Source organism: Anolis sagrei, chromosome 5, assembly GCF_037176765.1.
Source record: "Anolis sagrei isolate rAnoSag1 chromosome 5, rAnoSag1.mat, whole genome shotgun sequence".
NCBI classification, from domain to species: Eukaryota; Metazoa; Chordata; class Lepidosauria; order Squamata; family Dactyloidae; genus Anolis; species Anolis sagrei.
The window spans coordinates 18,982,948-19,004,944 of record NC_090025.1 but is presented as its reverse complement, the minus strand read 5'-3'; the positions used below and the strand labels follow the sequence as shown (position 1 = coordinate 19,004,944).

Below are 21,997 nucleotides of genomic sequence, written 5' to 3'. Positions count from 1 at the left end.
CATTCAGAACTTCGTCTGAATAAGTGAAAACAGAGTGAAGAATGAACCCTGATAGCACAGTGACTGGGAAGGAAGAGTGAAGCTAACAAAGTAAATTTACAGAACTTTAAGAGTTTTGGCAAACTGTGGAATCACTTGAAGTAAGCCTTGCAAATTGCAGCAATTCTAGCTGAGTCCAGAAAAGCCTGGATTTGAACTCCTATCTCCTGCCTGGAGTCAAGCCATGAAGACTGGAGACTTGGGACCAGGATTGGACACTTTGCGATCTTGTGAATTAAAGTTTGGAAGACACTGCAGTTGTTAAGAAAGGCAGAAGATCCCATCTGATCATGGAAAACAAGGAGGGTCAGCTCTGGTTTGCACTTGGATTGGAGACTGCTAGCAAATACCAGGTGCTGTAGGCTATATTTCATAGGAAGGGATGGGCAAAAGCATCTCCTTTCCTAAGAAACCACATCTGAATATTGCTTTCCTAAGAAAACCATATGAAATTTCTCGGCAGGCAAATTGAACATACACACCCATCTTGATTGCAGTTATAAAAGGAAAGCAGTTCAACCAGTTCTTGTACAATTGAAAATGAGAAGAAAAACAGAATGTGCAGATTTGATTTAAGAGCTTCCTGTGTCATTGCCTAGCACAACCTTTCCTGGAGATAGAGCAGATATCAACATAAATCATTGTTCAGAAGAAAATTTGTCATACAGCGCAGGCTGCATTAGGTGATTTGTGTTTAATGATAGCATGGCATGCCTGTATGCAGAAATGATTTGCAAGGACTTAGGACTTTATCCCACATTGCCCCCCCCCCCCCCCCCAATTTCTAAACACTTAGAATCCATTGAGGGTATTATTTATGATGGAGCTCTTCCCATGATGCAGGGGAATGTCCTGTCAGCTCCATCGTGCTTTGTTAGGGGTGGATTGGGGAGATAATGGTCAGAAATAGTCTTATGAACTCAGGAAGCAATATATGACTTGAGTAAACACCCAAAAAGATGTGGTATAGGAGCTGTCAAATTTGCCCAGGTTGGATCTCTTCCGTGACAAGGAGTAAGGGATGTTCCTGTGGGCCTTCCAAGCATTGACATTTCTCTCCTGCTTCATGAGCCTGGCATGGTAATTTTTTTAAATTAATGTAATCATTCAAAATCCCAAAATTTCAAAATACCTTTTGTTTATTTTGTCTGTACTGCTAGCTTTTTAAATCTTGAATTTCTGCAATGGAGAGTACTGAAACTGGAGAAAGGTTGGTATCTCCAGAATGCTGTCTCTTTAATTGTTCCTTCACACTGCTTTTTCCTGTCTCTTCCTCTGGTAAATGCAGACCAGGAAGGCAGTAACTGGTCCTCTTTTGCTGAGCTCTTTAAGCTTCACAAATAAGTTCCCAACATTGCAGTGCTTTTGTATGAGAAGTAGGGGGTGCAATTGAAAAACATAAGGAAAGAGGGAGCAATGAGCTTTGGTAAAGTCTTCTGCCTCAAGAAAAGGGCACAATTGTAATGGGTGAATTCCATGGGTTGCTATGAACGCAGCACAAGAAACACTTCAAAGGAGCCTCCTGCTTTGCCCCCTTCACTCCTTTCCTCCATCTCTCTCTTTTCTTCAGAGATCTAAATTCTAAGAGGTTTCTCTCTGTCTAGCAGATTAAATCAGTGCTTCCCTTCTCCTCCGGAGCAGCAGGATGGGAGGGACAGAAAAACCCTGGTGTCTCCAGAGTTTCCCCCCCCCCCCCAATGTTTCTTTTTAAAAAATGAAATGGGCAGGAACTACACTTGTTGGTGTGATTAATCTGAAAGTGGATTATTTCAGGAGAAAAGGCAAGAAAGAACAATATTTGATAAGGAATGACAAACGGAACTATATGTTTTGTAATGCTACAGGACTAAACATGATATTATGACCCTCCCCTCTACTCCCAAATGCAATAAGGTTTTAATTAAGGAATCCATTTTTCACCTAACTTTGAACATCATTCTTGTTCATATATAGCTATTGCTCCCACAAGTGGGCTTTTATTTACTGAATTCTTGGAGTACAGAATATGCAACATACTCACACTTTTTGTTCAATTACCTGGGAGGTTTGTCCTATAAAATATGTTGTTGTGGTTATAAGGGATAGAGCAAAAAAAAAAAAAACCCCCTTTTAACGAAGCAGTCATTTTCCTTGTTGTCTTATATCATTGGGAAAGAAATGCTATCAGGCGAAAGCACAAAGACCAATAAAGAGTAGATGGTAATGGCTGGTTACGTGAGAAAATATTATATCGTTTTTTCCATTATAACTAAAGAAAAGTATGAATGCAACATTTTTATCCAATCTTCAGCAATCTATGGCTGTAGCATTCAGGGTAAAAATTAACATGAATGGCTATGGATACTCAAGTACAAGAAGATATAAACTTTCATTGATTTCAATCTCATTTTCAAGAACAAATAACTTTATCAGTTTTCTCTCTGTTGTGACAAAGTCCTTTAAAGTGTACAGTTCTTAAGGCCTAAGGTCAGTTTGGGAATAAACTTGGTGCAAGAAAGGGGGAAAATGAGTCATAATGATTTTTTTACGTCAAATATTTTATGCACAGAAAAAAATCTTTTTTGGTGCAGAAAATAAGATTATGTGCAGAAAATTAACCTTTCTGTGGAGAAAGAATTGGCCAATGTTACCTAAGTTTCCGGCACTTTAGCATGGCCCTCCACTCTATATTTCTGACATTTTAACGCCAAATAACATTATTCTCCCAGCCCTGCCTTTTCGAATTTTGCACTTTCTCATAGCTCTGTCTAGGAATTTTGCAAAAACTCAGAGCCCTCTGAATTCTGCACTTTATTGCTCAGCACGGTACTGTTTTTGTGATCTTATTGTGATATGTTCTTATTTTGTTTTGTTTTGATTTATGGTTTTAACTTTGTGCTCCTTAGGCTTGTCCCTTTGTAAGATACCCCGAGTCCCCTAAGGGAGATGGAGTCAGGGTATAAAAATAAATTTATTTATTTATTTTGTTTATTTACTTTACTTCTATACCGCTGTTTTCAGCCCAGAGGCGACTCACAGCGGTTCACAACACACAAGAAACAGCAAAATTCAATGCACCAATATAAAAAACAGTTAACAACCTAATCTAATACACAATTAGTACACAATTACTATAATAATATAAAGTTATTATTATTATTATTATTATTATTATTATTAAAAATTACTGTTCAGCATGGTTGGATTTTATACAGAAAAATCTCAAACAGATCTTTCAACAGCTAGCTCAGTGATTTTCAACCTGTGGGCCCCAGGGGTTTTGGCCTTCAACTCCCAGAAATCCCAGATGGTTTACCAGCTGTTAGGATTTCTGGGAGTTGAAGAACAAAACATCTGGGGATCCACAGGTTGAGAACCACTGAGCTAGATGGAGAAGTGATGCAGTTTGACACCACTTCAACTGTTATGGGTCAATGCTATGGAAACATGGGAGTTGTTGTTTTGCAAGATTTTTATTCTTATCTGCCAAAGAGTGCTGTTGCTCACTAAAGTACAGCTTCCAGGATTCCATAGCATTGAATACTGGTAGTTAAAGTGTTGTAAAACAGCATTTATTCAACAGTGTAAGTCAGCGAATAATAGAGTTGGAAGAGACCACAAGGTATATCCACTGTCCAATCCCTTGTCTGACTGTGTGTGTATGTTTATGTAACATTTTTCACAGCAAAATTATTTGGGCCAGTTTTGGGTGGGACACATAAATGTATTCTTGAGCCCGGCTTTCAGGTTGAATCACGTGGGTGTTCATTTTCTTAGCACAGGTGCAGCAGTGAACAGCAGCGAAAGCCTCCCTCCATCCTCATCCGTCAATGACATTTCCTCCATGTCCACAGACCAGACCCTGGCATCGGACACTGACAGCAGTTTGGAAGCTTCTGCAGGACCCCTCGGTTGTTGCAGGTGACTAGCCGCCTGCCTGCGAAACCCGACGTTCTTCAGAAGATAATGTAATTTAGTGGGGGGGAAATCATTGTGGTTATAAAAGCATTCAATGATGGCAAGGAAGAGTTACAATTTAGAACACAAAGAGAAAATTTTAAACAAACACACACACAGAGACACGTAACAATTAAACAAGAGAAAACCCTTTCAGCCTGCCTTCTCCTAAAAAAGTTATGTAAATGCAGCTAAGCTCAAATGTATATTTAACTTATAGTTGCTCTGCTTTGGTCTTCTTCCAACGATGCTTACTGCAAAATGGAAAAAAAAGAGAAAAAAGAGAAAAATTGTGTAAAAGAAGCCTTTTTTCATACAATTGCAAATTTTAATGGCTGCAAAACCAGCAACTTGCAACTGTCCTTTTTCACGTTGGCATGACAAGGTGGGCAGTCCCCCTCCCTTTAGTTGTATACATGTGAGCCTATCTAACCACTCTCTGTTTCTGTTTTGGGCAGTTGAACAGAGAAATGCGCACATGTATCTTGGTGTACAAATGTGCACATCTGCATTCCATGGAACTATGTTTGTAGTTCTGTGTGTGCATATATCTAAAGATCAGGCATGTACACAACTGACTGCAGTAAAGAACATAACCTTCCGTGTTTCTTTTTCTTTTATGTACAGATTTCAACTTTGGAGTGTACAGCCTATTTTCTTGGTCCTTGGGTTGTTTCAGATTATTTTAACTCCACAGTCCTGTAGCCTCACTGAACTCAATTGGACTTAACTTCTGAGCAGATAGGTAAACAGAATCAAATTGAAACTCAGAATCTGAAATCTTATATTTTTAGTAGTAGTCTGTTGGAAGGAAGACTATAGACAGGAGCTTAGTCAGAGTTCTCTAAATGGGATGAATTTGGATTTGTTTTGTTTTGTTCGAATGAGTGGAAACAGAAAAGTATAAGGAGCTAACCAGAACTATCAAGAGGGAGGCCAGTTGCTAACATTATTTGTTTGTGGGTCTCTTGGTAGGCCAGTGAGGGAAACATGATGTTGTCAAGAGGAAAATTTGGTCTAATCCAGCAGGAACTAGCTGATATTCCTAAATTAAGGGGACATTTGTGCAGATGGTGTTTCTTAACTGTTTGAGGGTAACCCCATTTTGTTATTATATAAAGACTTTTAGAAATTGACCATAAACAAGAACCGGCATTGACAAATTTGATGTCAGTCCTACTCAAAGTTGGGCTATGCTTCCAAGGTAATTTTGATAGCCTAAATGAAAGACAAACAACTTGTAAATGCTCCTCCTTTTTCCTCGGTTCTGAAGGTCTACTTGACTCCTTCTATCCTTCTTGAATGCATGGCTATGAGATGACATGAGGGACTACCAACCATTTGGATCTAATGAGAATAGTATAATAGCACAGAAAGGATATAAGACAAATGGATTTCTTTCCCCAGTGTTGAATAGCTTCTTTAGTTCAAATAAAGGACTACCAGGTATCATGGGCTAAAAGTTTTTAAAGAAAGAGAAATACAAAATATTTCACAGTTGTTAAAGTTATTTGTTGGCACATAGCATTCTCATTATAACCACATTTCTGTGACTATTGAGTGTTCCTATTTAAGTACAAGGTGAGGAAGTCAATACAGGTTGAGTATATCTTATCTGAAATGCATGGGGTTTTGGATTTCAGATTTTTTTTTTATTTTGGAGTACCCGTTATTGCATACATGAACATAATGAGATATTGTGGAGATGGAACCTAAATCTAAACATGAAAATTGTGTATGTTTCAATACCTTATATACATAGCCTGAAGGGAATTTCATACACGTTATTTTGAATAATCTTTTGCATGAAACAAAACTAAGGTACATTGAATTGCCAGGAAACAATATGTCACTATATCAGCCACCCATTCAGATTTTTGGAGTGATTTGGATTTTGGTGGCACAGTGGGTTAAAGCGCTGAGCTGTTGAACTTGCTGACCGAAAGGTCACAGGTTCAAATCCGGGGAGCGGTGTGAGCTCCTGCAATTAACCCCAGCTTCTGCCAACATAGCAGTTCAAAAACATGCAAATTTGAGTAGATCAATAGGTACCACTCCATGCAGTCATTCCGGCCACGTGACCTTGGAGACATCTATGGACAGCGCTGGCTCTTCAGCTTAGAAATGGATATGAGCACCAACCCCCAGAGTCGGACACGACTGGACTTAATGTCAGGGGAAAACCTTTTACTTGGATTTCAGAAGCCCACATAAAGGATACTCAACATGTATTAACTGTAGATTTCATCCATATCTAGATTTCATCCATATCTATCTATTTAGCGTAACAAACTATGAAGGGCTAGAATACTACCAGTGAAGGTACTTGAGGCTGTGACAGACAATTACTGTCTTTATCAAGAGCAATGAAATGTCTAGCTGCTTTCATTTTCACCATTTTTCTCAGTTGTACCTCTTCATTGGGACAAATAATCTGAAGTTCTCCCAGGTTTCAGAATGATAGCAAAAAGGAGTTCTGCATGCATAGAGCAAACTAGATGTATACATTACCATCTGGTTCTTCAATGCCATTGACACATTTAGCATGCAGTGTGGTATAACTTTATTTCTTTAGGCACCAAAAAAGGTTAACATTGGATAGCCCCATTGTGACAGGTACTGGTATGCATTTCAAACCATTCAAAGAAAATCCATCTCAGCTGAGGTCACTGGCAGCAGTAGCAAGTGTGTTTTGGAGTAAGAAGGAAGAACATAAGCCATTTCCCTCTGTTACTGCACTCTTTAGACACTTTTTCCTACTATTACTCTGCTAGGCCTTGTGATATGCTGGACACATTGTACTAAATCTAGCCATGCACTCAATAGTCCATTACCACACAAACATCTAGGAGCATGAGTGCATTGCATGCCAATTTTTTTTTAAAAAAAATTCAGGGATTTCATGAACTTCCCGAAACTAAATTATTTTCCTAAATTATTTTGACTAATACCACATTCAAATGGCAGGCAATGTTAAAATAATACTAAAAATGCATTTCTTTGGTCAAACAAGACTCCTCTTTCTTCCAAAACTATTCATAATAAGACTGAATTGTGTGGATTTTAATATAATATACAAGTGCTAACAATATTCCACAAAAGCCATTACATGCACACATACTATATAAAATATATTCTCATCAACCCAATATTAAAAAGTATGCTTATACTTATTTTCCATCATGTACTGCTCTAAACTTTATGTAATTCCTTAGTGAAGGATAGCCATTCATAAATCTAGAAAATAATTTTTGATCACATGACTTTAATTTCATTTGCTAAATAAAGAAATGGAGAAGGTCGATTTTTCTTTGAAAAAAATCAGAACCTTTTTGTTATAGAAGTATGTATAAAAGCAATAAGCAATATGTTACTACTGGGAAAATACGATAAAATAGCAATATAAGGGGTGATTGACACTGCTATTTGAATGGTTGATTTACATGAACTGCATGCAACATCCATTGAAATGGAAGCCACAAAGCAATGGTGCTTGACATATGGCCCTGTATTCTTTCCAAAAGCTATGAAATGACATTACCTGCATGTGACACATCCCAGTGAAATCCCAGCATACTAGAAATGACAGTACTTAGAAAGGATGCAGAAGTGCAGGGGGAGGCCACAAAGGCAATAAGCGAGAAATTATTTCCTAAGCAATAATGGCATCTGTATATTTTAGCTGTGTATATCCCTCTCCAATATCAGGGGATATTAAAAACCTCTACTAACCATCCACCATTTTGGTGCTGATATCGCAGTTGACTGGGAGCCACTTGGAACGGAACATCATCAGAACATGTATCTGTTAATTCCCATCAGAAGCTATAATCATAATATTCGAATAATCCAGGTTTGTGCAAGATAGCCAATTACTCAGGACAATGAAATGCCAAGCATCCTTTGAAGAGTTGTTGAAATCTCTCTCCAGAATGGGTAACTAGGCAACAGAATGGCAGATAAGATTCAACCTAAGTGAAAAATAATGTATGTTGGATCCAGATGAAAACAAATACAGGACTGATGTATTGTCGAAGGCTTTCATGGCCGGAATCACTGGGTTGTTGTAGGATTTTTTGGGCTATATGTCCATGGTCTAGAGACATTATCTCCTGACGTTTCACCTGCATCTATGGCAAGCATCCTCAGAGGTAGTGAGGTCTGTTGGACCTAGGAAAAAGGGTTTATATATCTGTGGACCATTGGCATCTATTCAGCAAAGATACTCTTGTGAACATCAGAGGACACTCCCTCTACTAAAACAGTGAAAAAGGCAATTGGTATTATTAGGAAATGGATTAGCAACAAACTAGCCTTTATTATCAAGCTGATATATAAATCTGCCCTCACTTATGAGGCTGATGCCATGGACACCTTGGAAAACAAGGATATCATCAAAATTGAGAAAGAGATGGGAGGATATGAAATAAGGCCAGAGGACTGACCTTTTCTTGTCTTTTGAAACTCTGTGTCAAATGTTCAGCGGCTAAACTTCAAAAGAGAAAGATAATTAGTGTGGGCTTCTTAGAGGTGTATAAAGCCATTAATATTTCTGAGAAAGTGAATAAAAGAACATTAGTGTTGAAGACCAACCAGTAAAAGCAATTAGCACTGATTTCAAGCAAGAGAAGATGGAAGTATTTCACCATGCAATGTTCATTAGCATGAAAATGATTGCTACAGGGTGGCTTTTGAAAGGTCTTAAAGACAATTCAGGAAGATAGTCCATAAATGGCCATCCATTTCATTCTGCCTTACATAGGACAGAAGAACAGAACAAAAGGCAATGGTCATTATGTGAAGAGAGCCAAAAGCTATGCAGTCTCATCAATATGTGTGCCTGAATAATCAAAGTGGAGCAAAGTCATTTTCTATTTGCTTTGCAGCAGGGATAGGCAACCTGAGCCTCTTCAGATGTTGAATTGTAGCTTCCATCAACATTCACCATTGGTTATTCCAATTTGATCCAATAAGGATTTCAGAGCAACAACATCTGCATGGCTTGGCTCACTTCTGCCCCAGATGGCACGAACCAATAGATTCAAATGCAAAAAAAAAAAAAAAAAAAAAAAAGGACTTAGGATAAATATTAAGAACTTCCTGTTAGTACAAGTTGTTGTGTGTTGACTACAAAAATGGCAGACTCTACTGAAAAATCACAAATGAATTTTCGATTAAAAATGGGACAACACTCATCAGCACTAAAGTTTCCTATACCACTGACATGTCAACCACAAATGGAAATACTAAGGTTATATATAAAAAGCAGTATTAAAATGGCTGTTGTGGTATACATTTTCTACATTTCAGTTTCACATGGAAAGTCAAGATCTGTTTCTGCAAAGAAGTGGCAACTCCGGATGATAGCCTGAACCTTGCTGCAGTTGTTCCTCAAAATGGGGATTGCTCCCAGAACACAGGGGTGGTATGAGTGTCATAATAGCAACATAGAACATTCTAGAGACAGGCAACATATCCAACTCCAAAGAAATATTTTTAGGCTCACGGAAATTCTTTTTCAAAGCTTTCCTAAATATTCTCAGGGCCTTTAACTTTTCCCTCAATAGATACCTCCAAACTCACCTTCAGTCTGAGATGGAATTTCATGACTACTGTATTTATGGTTGTGCAGATCCACCTTGTTCTTTGATGTGGATTATATTAACATTTTGTAAATGCCAGATATTAGAATCAGATTCTGTGACTACAAATGAGTTAATGGAAGTGGACTTCCCCATCCCCTCCTTCTACAGTGGCCCCACAATCCCTTCAAACCGTTACACAGAAGGCCAAGAGACCACGCTGGATGGAATGAGCTGTGGGCATAGGGACTTTCTGCTAAGAGAAGAGAAGTCCTGGATCCAGCCCAATAAGTCTGTGGCTACTCTGCTCAAAGAGCCATTACTATGATATGGCTTCTAGGCAGCATCTTTTATATGACCTGGACAATCCAACAGATCCAACAGTGGAATGTTTGTAGACCCATGAAAGGAAGGATGCTGTATTACCCTTCCCTGTTAACCTCATCCACTCACTCAATTATTCACTGACATGAGTGTCTTGTCCTAGAGCAGCCACTCCCAATCCTTTTCAAGTTGTGAACCCATTTTATAGAGGCAACTTCACAACCAGATAACTCGATAAACTAAAAACATGATTTTGTTTTCCCTTTTAAAAATTTTCCTAGCTCACCACTGCCCCATAACCCCAAAGAAAACCCTTCAAACCCATGGACAGGGAATCGCTGTCCTAGAGGTATTTCATTTGTATGCCTTCTCTAGTTTGGTCTAAAAAGCTTATTTGAGTGTGTCCTTTCAGAACAAAATTTGGAACTCGTACTGAAGTTAGAAGGATCTATGTCATTGTCTTCACTTCATATGACAACGAAAAAAGCAAATAGGAAGTTAATTAACTTATTTGAGATGGCATGTTGGAGAAGAGTTATTCAAATAGCATGAATGTCAAATATGATGGACTGCTAATGGTGACTAAAAATAAGCTATCATAGTTTGGCCATATCATGAGACTTGGTAATGACAGGATGACCTGGAGGCTAGGCATTCATAAATTTGCTATAAGTCAAAGTGACTTGTAAGTAGGTAACAAACATTGAACACCACCTGTCAATACCCAATTCTGTCACTAAGATCTCCTGTTGCAAAAAGTGTATAAAATGAAACAATATTTATAGATTTAAACATATCAAATTAGATTATTTATTGCATTTAAAACGTGAACCTGCTTTCACTCTTCTCTCAAATGAACTCAAACCAACCACATATGAAACCATTAAGACAGGCTGTCATGCTAGCCCTAGTCTAACTCCTGTTTAGCTGAATTCACCAAATTAGCATTCACCAACTAGAAGTAAAACTGATCCAATAATTTGAAACATTAAGGATAGTTTTATGACCAAGAATCCCCTTATAGTCACAAATGTTATCATTTTTGCCAACATTTCCAATGCCACATAGAGGCCAGAGTAGCAGAGTTATAAAAGCACAAATGTGAATTTTAAATTGCATAGATAGGTAGGCACTGCAAAAAGTATTTTTGTGTGTATGGAAATAACTTTGTTATTTGAAGTAAGGGTTTATTCCTTCCCTCCCTAAATAATCGGTCTACTCACATTTGCATAGCTGGATGACTTCACAATTTGCTTTTGCATTCCTTTAGGTCTATAAAAAGGAAATGGGGACCCTCATCCAGTTATATAGTTATGTATGATAAGGTGATGCATGTTATTAGTAAAGAGGGTGTGTGGGCATGTCTGTTGCAATGTGTCTGCACATCACATGCAAGCATCCATGGTATTCATGGATGTCTCCTGCTAGATCTGAGTGTATAAGTGTGATCATTTCTAAACTTGCCCCTTCCCTCAAAAAAGAAACGTGGAAGCTTCTTAATACAATGATGCACAGTATACAGACAAAGGAAGCACAGCTACACAATTGTGGCATCTGCAAAAGAGCTGGAAATCTGATTTTTAATGTCACAACTTCCATTGGCCAAAGTGGACAGGAGATGAATGGAACTGTAGTCTAGAAAAGCAGGCTTTGCTCTGAAAACATTTTTGGAGCCCTCTCCGAAGACATTATACAGAAAAGCAATACCTACAACTGCATCGGAACAAGTATGGCAGATGGCTAACTCCAGCATTGCAGGCATATGGTTTAGTTCAAATGTTTTGAGTTGTGGTATTTTTGTTAATAGAATGGCCTTTCTAGCTTGATCCAGTTGTACTGACTGAATGTAAGCTAGTTTTAGCATGATACAGCACAAGATTTGCATCTAACCCCTACCCCATAAGGTTGAGTTGCTAGCAAGTCATGTTTGTAACAGAAGTAAGAACAAAACAAATTTCCCAAATACTAGCTATTGTTGAATTATGTCAATGTCAAGGGCTGCAAAATGGTGATCCTGAGAAAATAAGACCCACTACATTCAACCAATTGAGCAGGGCTGAGCATTTCTCTTAGCACGTTACATAGTGTGTAAATAACTGTACCAATTCTCTGCTTTTCTCTTTGTAACTTATCTGTAAGGATCCATCACTCTTTCTGGGTTTTTTTTTCCAGGGGGCACCACGCACCCCCTGTGGTGTAACTTTCTGGTCCTTACCTCTGCTGGTGATCAGCCAATGAGGAAAAGGCTCAGAGGGTTCAATGTGTATATAGAGAATTATGTATATTTAGTAAATTGAGTAAGTGGGACTTATGGCCAGTAATATGTTTTGCAACAATGGTACCAGGACCTCCAAACCCAACTAGCAAAACCAAACTGTTCACCTTGCCATGCCCATCCTGTAATAAGACCTAAGTTGCACCTGCCTGTAGTTCTGCATGATTGGACTTCCAAATATAATTCACAATGACCAGGAGTGTAACCTCTCAGTGTTGATAAAAGTAGTTTTTATATCTCTCTCTACATATATATATATATAAATACATATATATACAGAGAAAACCAAACACACACAAAATATGAGCCACTGTTCCGCATCAAGACTGGAAGAGGAGAAAGTGTCCAACTTCATTGCAAAGTCTTAGTTTTTGAACATAATAAATCACAAACCAGTCAATAGGGACGAACTGACAAATGCGACATTTGATAAGGAAATGAGCATTGTTATGTTTTGTTTACTTCGGCCATTTTACTTTTTACCTTTCATTGTTTTCTGTGGGTGGTAGGAGGGGAATGGAGGGGTCTTGGCTTTGTTCATCAACCTTTTGTGGATCAATGTTGAGTCGATGCATTCTAACTTCTGTTTGTTTTGAGTTATTAAAAGCAGAAGGGAATCTATTTTCCCCTTTGTGCCAAAAAAAGAAAAATATCTTTTTGGAGTTCTTGTCTAAATACATTGTGTTGTTGTCTTGGTTCATTTGGGATATGTTCTACCCAGGAAAATGTTTCTAAATGACTACGTTCAACAGAGATACAAAAATATCTTGATATTAAAACCTTAGACCAAGAGGTGGGTCCAGTTATTCTGTCACAACTATGAAACGGGGAGGAGGGTCATTGGTATTGTTTCTTTGATGTGGATATAATGGAGATTACTTATATTGATGACATAGGCAGTCCCCCTACTAATACAGTTCATTTATCACAGTTACTATGGTCAATTTGTCCTGTATTGGCTTTCTCAAGGTTTACTAGGTAAATGGGTTCCCAACTATAACCTAAATACTATATGCCCACAAGCACAAAGATATATACTGTCAATGGTAAATAAATATCCAGTGTAGACTTATATTGAGTGAAATACACATAGTACAGAATATACAATTACAATAGTACAGAATATACAATTACAATAGTAATGCTCTGTATAAGAAAGTAGTTTCCAACTAAACAATGTGTGTTCTAAGCATAAACTTTCCATTTGTAAAAACAATATGTTGATCCAAAGAGCATGGAGAATACAACTGGTTTCGACTCTTCCTCAGGTGAATTATCTGTGGATATTATATTGAATTAACAAAATCATATATACATCTCTACATATATAGAGTTATAAAACTGATACAAATACTCACAATTTTACATTGTTTAGATGGAAACTACTCTGTTATACAGAGCATTACTATTGTGATTGTATATTCTGTACTATGTGTATTTCACTCAATATAAGTATACACTGGACTGTTTATTGTCATTGACAGTATATATATTTGTGCTTGCAGGCATATAGTATTTTTCCTCAATGCTTACCCAGTGTGTGAGTGCTATGTGAAGACACTCAGTTTAATTCTGGGGCCATATTCATGGTGTCATTAGTATGATTGAACCTACAAAAGCTTATGCTCTGCTGACACAGCCTTCAATAACCTTGGGACACCACTATGACATATAAGACAACAGAGAAGGGCTTGTTAGGGCTTTGTTAGCCCCAAATAGAGTGAATATAATGAATCAATTGCTGAATGTTGAGTCAAGGCATAGGCAAATCCTATTGATTCTATGAGTCTACTCTATGTGGAATTAGTAATAGGATTCAGGTCTATGGCTATCAATTTAGCCGCCACTTAGTGTTAACAAAACCTTCCTCAAAGGTGATTTAAAACATCTTTAAAAAGATAAAACTATGAACAGCAGAGATAACAAAAGATAGACCCAGGAGTCTTCACCACTCTCTAACCCGTCACCCCCAGAGAAACCCAAGAATGACTCCTCATCTGTGGGAGCATTAAGTATCTCCCGGATCCTCTTCCCTTGTTGCTCCTCATCAGACTCCTGCTCCCGAGTAGTCCTTTTCCTTCCCTGAGACCAATCCATGATGTTTCCTTCCTCCTCCTCACTTGTTGGCTCATCGTCCCCAGAGAAACCCAAGAATGATTCCTCATCTGTGGGAGCATTAAGTATCTCCTGGATCCTCTTTCTTTGTTACTCCTCATCAGACTCCTGCTCCCGAGTAACCCGTTTTCCCCTTCTAGTGTTCACACTACTGGTAGCATAGCTACTCTTAGGCTCTACTACAACAGTGTATGTGTGGTTTTCTTGAGAAATAGAAGCACCATGTGGAAAAAGTTCAATTTCTTCTGGAAAGCTGCTCTGTAAGATGATGATGCCAAAAGATCCCAACTCACGTTGCTTTCATTAATACTTTTAGTGGTGGTGCAAGTTAAAAAACAGCATCAGTTAATCTCAATGAATAAGGAAGTTTATGTAGTAGAAAGTCACGAATTAGGCAACATGGTCCATAAACACATAGGCTTTCAATGATACTAAGGGTATTTAGAAAGCTAGCTAGGAGTCAGTATGGATGAAACAACAACAAAGAAAGCCTAGTTCATTTCAGTGCAATTTTTCACAAAAGCATTCTATACCAGTGGCAGCTTTTAACCAGACGCAGCACTGTGTTACTGGTTTTTTGGCATTGGCCTGATAACTTGTCCAGGAAAAAGACACAGCTGGTGCACCAGACAAATTTATGCAAAAATGTTCCTAGACACAGCTGCTAAATGATCACCCAGAAATAAAGCTGAGCACAAATGAAGTTCCAAGTGGTTTCCCTGTCCAAATGAGATTATATGATTTCCTCTCAATCATCTTTCTTACTGACCAAAATCACCTCTGTCTTGTTTTGATTAGGTTTCACTTTGTTAGCTTCCATTGCTGACTTCAAATGCTGATTCAGAACAGCTGTTACCTTGCTGGACACTGATGCCCATGCAGGTGGGGGAAATAATTTCAGACTCCCCAAACCAGGTTAGATGCAGGACTGACCAATCTTCATCTGATGGTAGTTTGCGTATGCTCAGATGCTCATTTTGTTATTTCACACGTTGCACCTACTTGGGTACCATGGACAAATATACCTTCTCAGCCCGGCAATGGCATATCTCTTTTGAATATATATTTCTGAGTGACTCTATGATAGGGTCACCATAAGACAGTCAGCAACAACAACAACAACAACAACAACCAGACTCCTACTGCTGAGAACTTCCCTCTCCAGGAAAGGGGAGAAGATTGAACCCAAGTGGACTACAAACCAAGCAGAACCTCAGGTTTGTACTGTGAAGCAAGACAATACTAGCCTGTACATACAGTAAGATTTAGGGATTAGATTTCACACACATGGCTTAAGGGATTCATTTAATGGAACATTGTTGTGGGACAGGTAGATGGAGGCATTGATTCAGTTCACCAAATCCTCATGAAATGTTATTTCACACGTTGCACCTACTGGGTACCTTGGGCATATTATACCTTCTCAGCCTGGCAATGGCATATCTCTTTTGAATATATATTTCTGAGTGACTCAATAAGATCACCATAAGACAGAGTCAACAATAACAACCAAACTTCTACTGCTGAGAACTTCCCTCTCCAGGGAAGGGAAGGAGATTGAACCCAGGTGGACTACACACCAAGCAGAACCTCAGGTTTGTACTGTGAAGTAAGGTAATACTAGCCTGTACAAAACATTTAGGAACTAGTTTTACACACATAGCTTAAGGGATCAATTTAATAGAACATTGTTGTGGGACAGGTAGATGGAGGCACTCATTCAGCTCACCAAATTCTCATGAAATGTATCAAGTACTTCTGTGGCTTGCATTTTAACTAGATGGAAGACAGTATGAAAAGATAAGTGTTGACAGGAATGATGGTCCTGGGACAATATTTTGCTTTTGAGGATTTGGGGAAAATTAACTACCACCTCTTACCTTGCTAAGCGAAGATTTACCCTGGGGAAGGGGCCATATAGATGGAGGAGTGGATCTATCAATGCCTATGATACAGACAGTCCTGTCAATCTGGACCCCAAATAAGAAGTTACATGAAAGATCTTGCAACATCAGCAAGGCAGGAATTGTGAGCCTACCCCCCCCCCCCAAATTGAATCAGATCCCTTTAATTGGCAGAGGGTGTTGGCATTTCTTGAAAGAAATTCTCCTTCTACAAACTCAAACCAAATAATAGGAGTAGATGAAAGTTAAAAGGGCAGATATTCACAGATCTGAGAGGGAGCCTTAAATTTAGTCTTAAAATGCATCCTGTGAATCAGTTGATTGCCCTCTTTTTGTGAAGACCTTGAGCAAAATACAGTATTTATATCCATGGAATCAACATGCATGGTTACACTTACCCATAGTTTTCCTTTTTCATGTATAACATTTTATACAAGCTACATCCTCTTCTTGGTACCACTCTTATTTCTCCCATTGAAAATAATAGGGTTCACTATTACCTATGGTTTTGCATATCAACATGAAATTCAGGAATGTATCCCCTACTGTCACAAGATCTGTCCTCCATATGTGAACTTGAATGTAGGGAGTGAGGAGCTTTTTTAAGCTTAGCAAGTCTTCAGTCAAGCAAAAAGTCTGTAACCCAGGTTGCAGAAGTATCTTTAGGGTAGAGGCATTGACAAGCTTCTGTTATTTACCTTAGCTTGGCTCCTTGGTAGGACTTTCTTTCTGAGGCCTCACCTACACTGTCATATAATACAGATTATGAAATCAGATAATCCACATTAGCTGCCTCGAACTGGATTATATGAGTCTACACTGCCATATAATCACAGCAGTTAATCTGGATTTTATATGGCAGCGTAAAAGGGGCCTGCGAGCATCACTTGTCCTCAGCTCGCTCCAAGTCTCTCTCTGGGTTCTTAACCATCTCAAAGAACCTCCCCAGTTGGGCAGACCAGAAAAGCCACAGTTCACTTGGTACTCACATCTTTAAGACTCTTCACACCCCCAGCACTCAGGTCCAAAATGTAAGTTGTCTTTAGCCCTAATTTAAATACATACAGTATATAAATATATATAATAGCAATACCAACATCTGACATTCTAGTAAATTGTGCAAGCTGGAAAGGAAGAATATGAACAACCTATGGCTCCCTCCAAGTCTCTCTCTCTGGGTTCTTAACCATCTCAAAGAACCTTCCCAATTAGGCAGACCAGAAAAGCCGCAGTTCACTTGGCACTCACATCTTTAAGACTCCCAGAACTCAGGTCCAAAGAAGATACCAATAGCCCATCTCCTGTTACGCCGTTTCAGCCTTCCCACCTCCTTCCTGATATTTCTGGAATACTTTGCTTGGGATTCATTCAGCATCTTGCAGACCCTTTAATTTAGCCCAGCAGCTGGTTCTTCTTACCTTCTAAGATTAGGAGCAAGAAACAGCTGAGGCAGTGGTACTGGTGAGTCCTACTCTTTCTCACCATGAATATAAGGGTTGTACTATATAGCCTGATCACAGGTGATGTTTTCTATTATGAAAGTGCCCTTCCCACTGAGAAGTTTCTCCCAATTTTCTACTGGTATCTGCCTTCTCTCAGACTGAATGTTGCTCTGCAGATAATCTGCCTCTCCCCTCCCAACTGTTGTGTAACCTGGAGGAAACAAAATTAGGGGGGTGGGTTGTCTCTGTGGTGCAGAATCTTCAGCATGGGATGACAGGTATGTTCATAGCACAAGGTGATCCACATTGTAATAGGTGCTGGCGCAGAAGGGTGGGTTGGACCTGTATGGGCAGAATCCAAAGTGGCTTCTGTAAATCAAACTGATTTCATCAACCAAACTTCTCTCATACACCTTCGAAAGCAGTTCTAAAGGGAGAAGAGAATGAAGACCTATCTTTTTACCAGATTACAGCAACTCTTCCACTAGATTTACACTTAAGAGTAAAAAAGAGAAAAAACACAAAGGCAAAGAGTACAAATCAATTAGGTATTCATATTATATTTTTATAAAATTATTTACAGGCTGTTGTGGAGGTTTTTTGGTTATGAGCAAATCAATTGGCACAAAGAGCACAGCCACACAATATATTTCTTTTGCTTTGATTTAATAGCTAACATCATATATATATATATATATATATATATATATATTCCCCAGCAACAGGGGAAAAAAACAAATAATGTACAAAATAAGCTGATGGGAACACAATGTCAAAAATAGCTTATTATGTTAAGTGCAAGGGAGAAAAGCCTCAATATAAAGCTTGATTGCAATGAAGATATCTGCTTAAATATAAGACTTGCATTAAAATATTTTTCTCATCTCTTTCTAATCCATCCCAACCGCCCAAATCCCTCAGATTGACCTATTTAAAATCTATATACACAAAACTCAGATGTAACACTTAACAGTAGCATTATGGTGCATTCAGGGAGTATGATTTCTCAGTTAAAAAATACACACAGCAGATGCAGTTGATTGACATGGATGGGATGTCCTCTTTTGAGGGCTGACAATATCATGTTGAGTGCTAGCCTCAGTCAGGTGACCCGTCACCTGTTACAATACAATATCCCAGCAACCCTTTTCCCAGAATCCCACAGTCTTGGTCAGAACAGAGCTCACTGGATCCATATGGTGTTTGCTCTGTCTGGTCGACGTGGCTCCACTGTCAGTTCCCCAAATGTGGAGAAGAATTGCTCCATCTCTTTCTGTAACATGTCGTTCCTCTTCTCAGCATCTTCTTTGGCCCGCTCGGCATTGCGCATTTTGATTTCTACCATTGTAAACTTCTTCTTCTCTTGTTCCAGTTCATCATGCAGGGTCATCATTTCTGTCTCCAAGGAGAGATTCCTCTGTTCAAGGCTGGAGGAATCCAAACAGAAGACAGACTTAATACACAGTTAAGAACTGAACCTATCATTTGTAGATTAAGATCATATGGGGAGATCCTGCTCTCGGCCTCACCAGCCTCTCAGGTGCAGCTGGTTGGGACGAGGGACAGGGCCTTCTTAGTAGTGGGCCCACGGCTGTGGAACTCCCTCCTGAGTGAGATCAGGTCAGCCCCTTCCTTCCTGACCTTTAGGAGACAGCTAAAGACCTAGTCGTGGGACCAAGCGTGCAGCCTACCATAGGAATATTTAAAGTGAAAGTTGAAAGTGCAATGACCCGGGACTGTTTACGACAATGGCTATGTCTCTGTCTGATAGGTGATGTTATTTTATGTGATGTGTTTAATACTGTTTAATGTTATATTAGGGGAGGATCAATTTTAATATTTTATACTATTTTTATCGATGGCATTGAATTGTTTCCAACATTGTGAACCGCCCTGAGTCCCCTTTGGAGTTGAGAAGGGCAATATACAAATATTGCAAATAAATAAATAAGTAAATTAGCAAGAGTTAGGTTGCCATGTTAGACAGAAAATGTGGCCTGGAATAAAAGGTCAAAAATGTAATTACTTATTATCTTTTTATTTTAACTGCTGGGGTGGGTGCGAATGCCTGGGAAATTTTTAGCCTCAGATTCCAAATTCCCCTAGGTAGCCTAGAGTTCCAGAAAGTGGGACATGGAGCAATGAATTACAGGAAAAGAGATTCCGCCAAAACATGAGAAAAACCTTCCTGACAATACGACCTGTTTGACAATGGGATGTACTGATGCAGGTAACCTAGCAGACAGTTCTTGTCTTCATTAGTTTGTTGTCACCTCCAAACATCTGCTGTCTGAGGCTATAATCTCATGGCTGAATGGCGAAGCTAGTCCTGCTTCCTTATTTTCTTCAGTCAATTCATAGCCACTCTTTCTCACTAAAAGACTCTTGTTAATTTCCCCAAGTAGCTGGATTCCTGATTCATTATGAGACAAACGGAAATTCAAGTAGATTTATTAAGCTATCAGCTACTTGGGAGCTTTTATTGGCTTTATATTTTCTCCAACTCCACTGTCTAATGCTGTAGCCATAAATATGCCCTGCTGGCTTTTGCTGAACAGAACCACTTGTTTGCAAACAAGTTCTTAAGGCTACCACATAATTGGGTTTCTTGTTACCGAAACAGAAGCCTGACTGCTGTATATCAGCTAATTACAACCAGGCTTGGACTGAAAATAACTATCCTAAAATAAACTAGTCCAGTGTTATTAAATCAGATGATATAAGTCTAATGGAAGAGTTATTTTGATAAATCTCTTTTGATTGAGCTGAGGAAGAGAAGGAACTTGAAATACACAAGGCAGAAGGCAAAGTCTTCAAAGAAGTTTGTTCTTTTGCTACAGAAAGGTTATGCTAAATTTACACCCAGCCTACATTCTTATGGTACCATAAAAAGACAATCACCAAATAGCCAACAAGCCAGAAAAAATGCCCAGTGGATAGGATATATTTTACAAATGGTGGGATTTTACTGGATCTTTATGGGCATCAAGATGAGTAGTTAACACAATGAGATAATTCTATGCATAATAGAACATTATAGAACAGCCTATTGAAACTGAGGATATTATCTAGACTAGAACATCACTCCCCAAAATAGTTTCCAAATTATTCAGTCAGCCACCATGGCAAATACCTGACTGCGGATGTCACTTTCCAGATGTTTACCAATTAGCAATATATCAGCAAAGAAATCTAGGGAATGTTCAGATCTACTGCTGAAACATATCTGCCTAGCCTTGCAAATTGCCTGGAGTGTATGTTAGTGATTGCAGAGAGTCAGCTAAATTTTTACACACAATTCCAAAAGTGTTAAGGAAAGAGATAATTTAGAGCAGATGAAAAGGGGATAGGTGCTTGGATCTCTATCTATCTACTGATTACACAAGCCAACTAGTATTTTTCATCAGATATAATTTTTGGTCATTCTTATAGAGTTTTGTGCTGAATTCAGATCTGTGTTTATTTTTTCTCTACCACATGTAGTTTTTGCAATGGGGCTAATCAAATAATTAATACATTTACGCAATGATATCAATAGAATCTAGTTGATATCAGTGCGTAAATGCATTAATTATTCAATGATAGAGAAAATATAAACACAGATCTGAATTCAGTGCAAAGGTCTCAAAGAATGTGCAAAGGTCTCAAAGAATGACCTATAATGATAGCAGATGAAAAATACTTGTTGACTTGTGTTATATAAATATGATGTGAAATGTGAACTGTACAGTAGTCTGCTGTAATGTACCATTCGTCATATTTTAAAAAGTTGACATGATGGAAAATAAAAGACATATTTAAAATCAGCATAAAATTGATTTAAACTGTGCTACTCCCAATTCTGATTATTACAAAAAGTTTGATTTTGTTGGCTTGTGTTATCTATTCCCAATTGTACCTCCCCGTTGCTTGAAGGGGAAATGGGAAGTACACATTAGTAAAAATAAGAATGTCACTACCTCCTTCAGACTGTCATATTCCCTTTGACAATAGCCACAATCCTTCCAATAGCTGGAAGATCAGAAGACTGAGTTTTCCCAGCAACAAGGCATTGTCATGAGCTATATCTCTTTGAGTGGAAACTTGTGGAGTACCAAAAACACAAAACATACATAGAGAGAGAGAGAGAGAGAGCAACACAGCCGTATGCCTTTTTTGAGAGGTGGTTACAGAACGCTGCCATGATGATCTCCTGCATATCAAAATCTACTATTCTGCAATGACTGGGGACAACAGAGCTACATTTACATGGGGAAAAAAACTACAGTAGTTTAGACAACATCAGTGATAAGATAATGTCAATGATGAGATAAATGCCTTCTGGGTTGTAGAATTCACTGGCCAGAGTGCTGAAGCTATTTTGAGGAACAGGCACTTTCA

General features: G+C 38.6%; 2 protein-coding genes and 1 long non-coding RNA gene across 13 annotated transcripts in view; 2 read left to right on the top strand and 1 right to left on the bottom strand.

Moving 5' to 3' along the window:
- Nucleotides 1-12,946, top strand: part of LOC137097154 (uncharacterized) — a 336,194-nt gene extending 323,248 nt beyond the window's left edge. Inside the window, exon 2 of the long non-coding RNA XR_010909992.1 lies at nucleotides 8,046-12,946. This is a non-coding gene — a long non-coding RNA (uncharacterized lncRNA). The remainder of the gene's footprint in view (nucleotides 1-8,045) is intronic.
- Nucleotides 1-12,946, top strand: part of MAPK10 (mitogen-activated protein kinase 10) — a 272,191-nt gene extending 259,245 nt beyond the window's left edge. For 5 of the 6 annotated variants that reach the window (XM_060779279.2, XM_067468579.1, XM_067468577.1 and 2 more), the window contains one exon: nucleotides 3,801-12,946. In XM_060779279.2, the coding sequence (XP_060635262.1) occupies nucleotides 3,801-3,943 (143 nt within the window). In that variant the 3' untranslated portion in view covers nucleotides 3,944-12,946. Of the gene's footprint in view, nucleotides 1-3,795 lie in introns of all 6 variants that reach the window. The other variant, XM_067468581.1, reaches the window with a different exon arrangement.
- A 5,215-nt stretch (nucleotides 12,947-18,161) lies between these two features.
- The window catches only part of ARHGAP24 (Rho GTPase activating protein 24), a 394,377-nt gene continuing 390,541 nt past the window's right edge, over nucleotides 18,162-21,997 (bottom strand). For all 6 annotated transcript variants that reach the window (XM_060779286.2, XM_060779285.2, XM_060779289.2 and 3 more), the window contains one exon: nucleotides 18,162-19,044. In XM_060779286.2, the coding sequence (XP_060635269.1) occupies nucleotides 18,801-19,044 (244 nt within the window). In that variant the 3' untranslated portion in view covers nucleotides 18,162-18,800. The remainder of the gene's footprint in view (nucleotides 19,045-21,997) is intronic.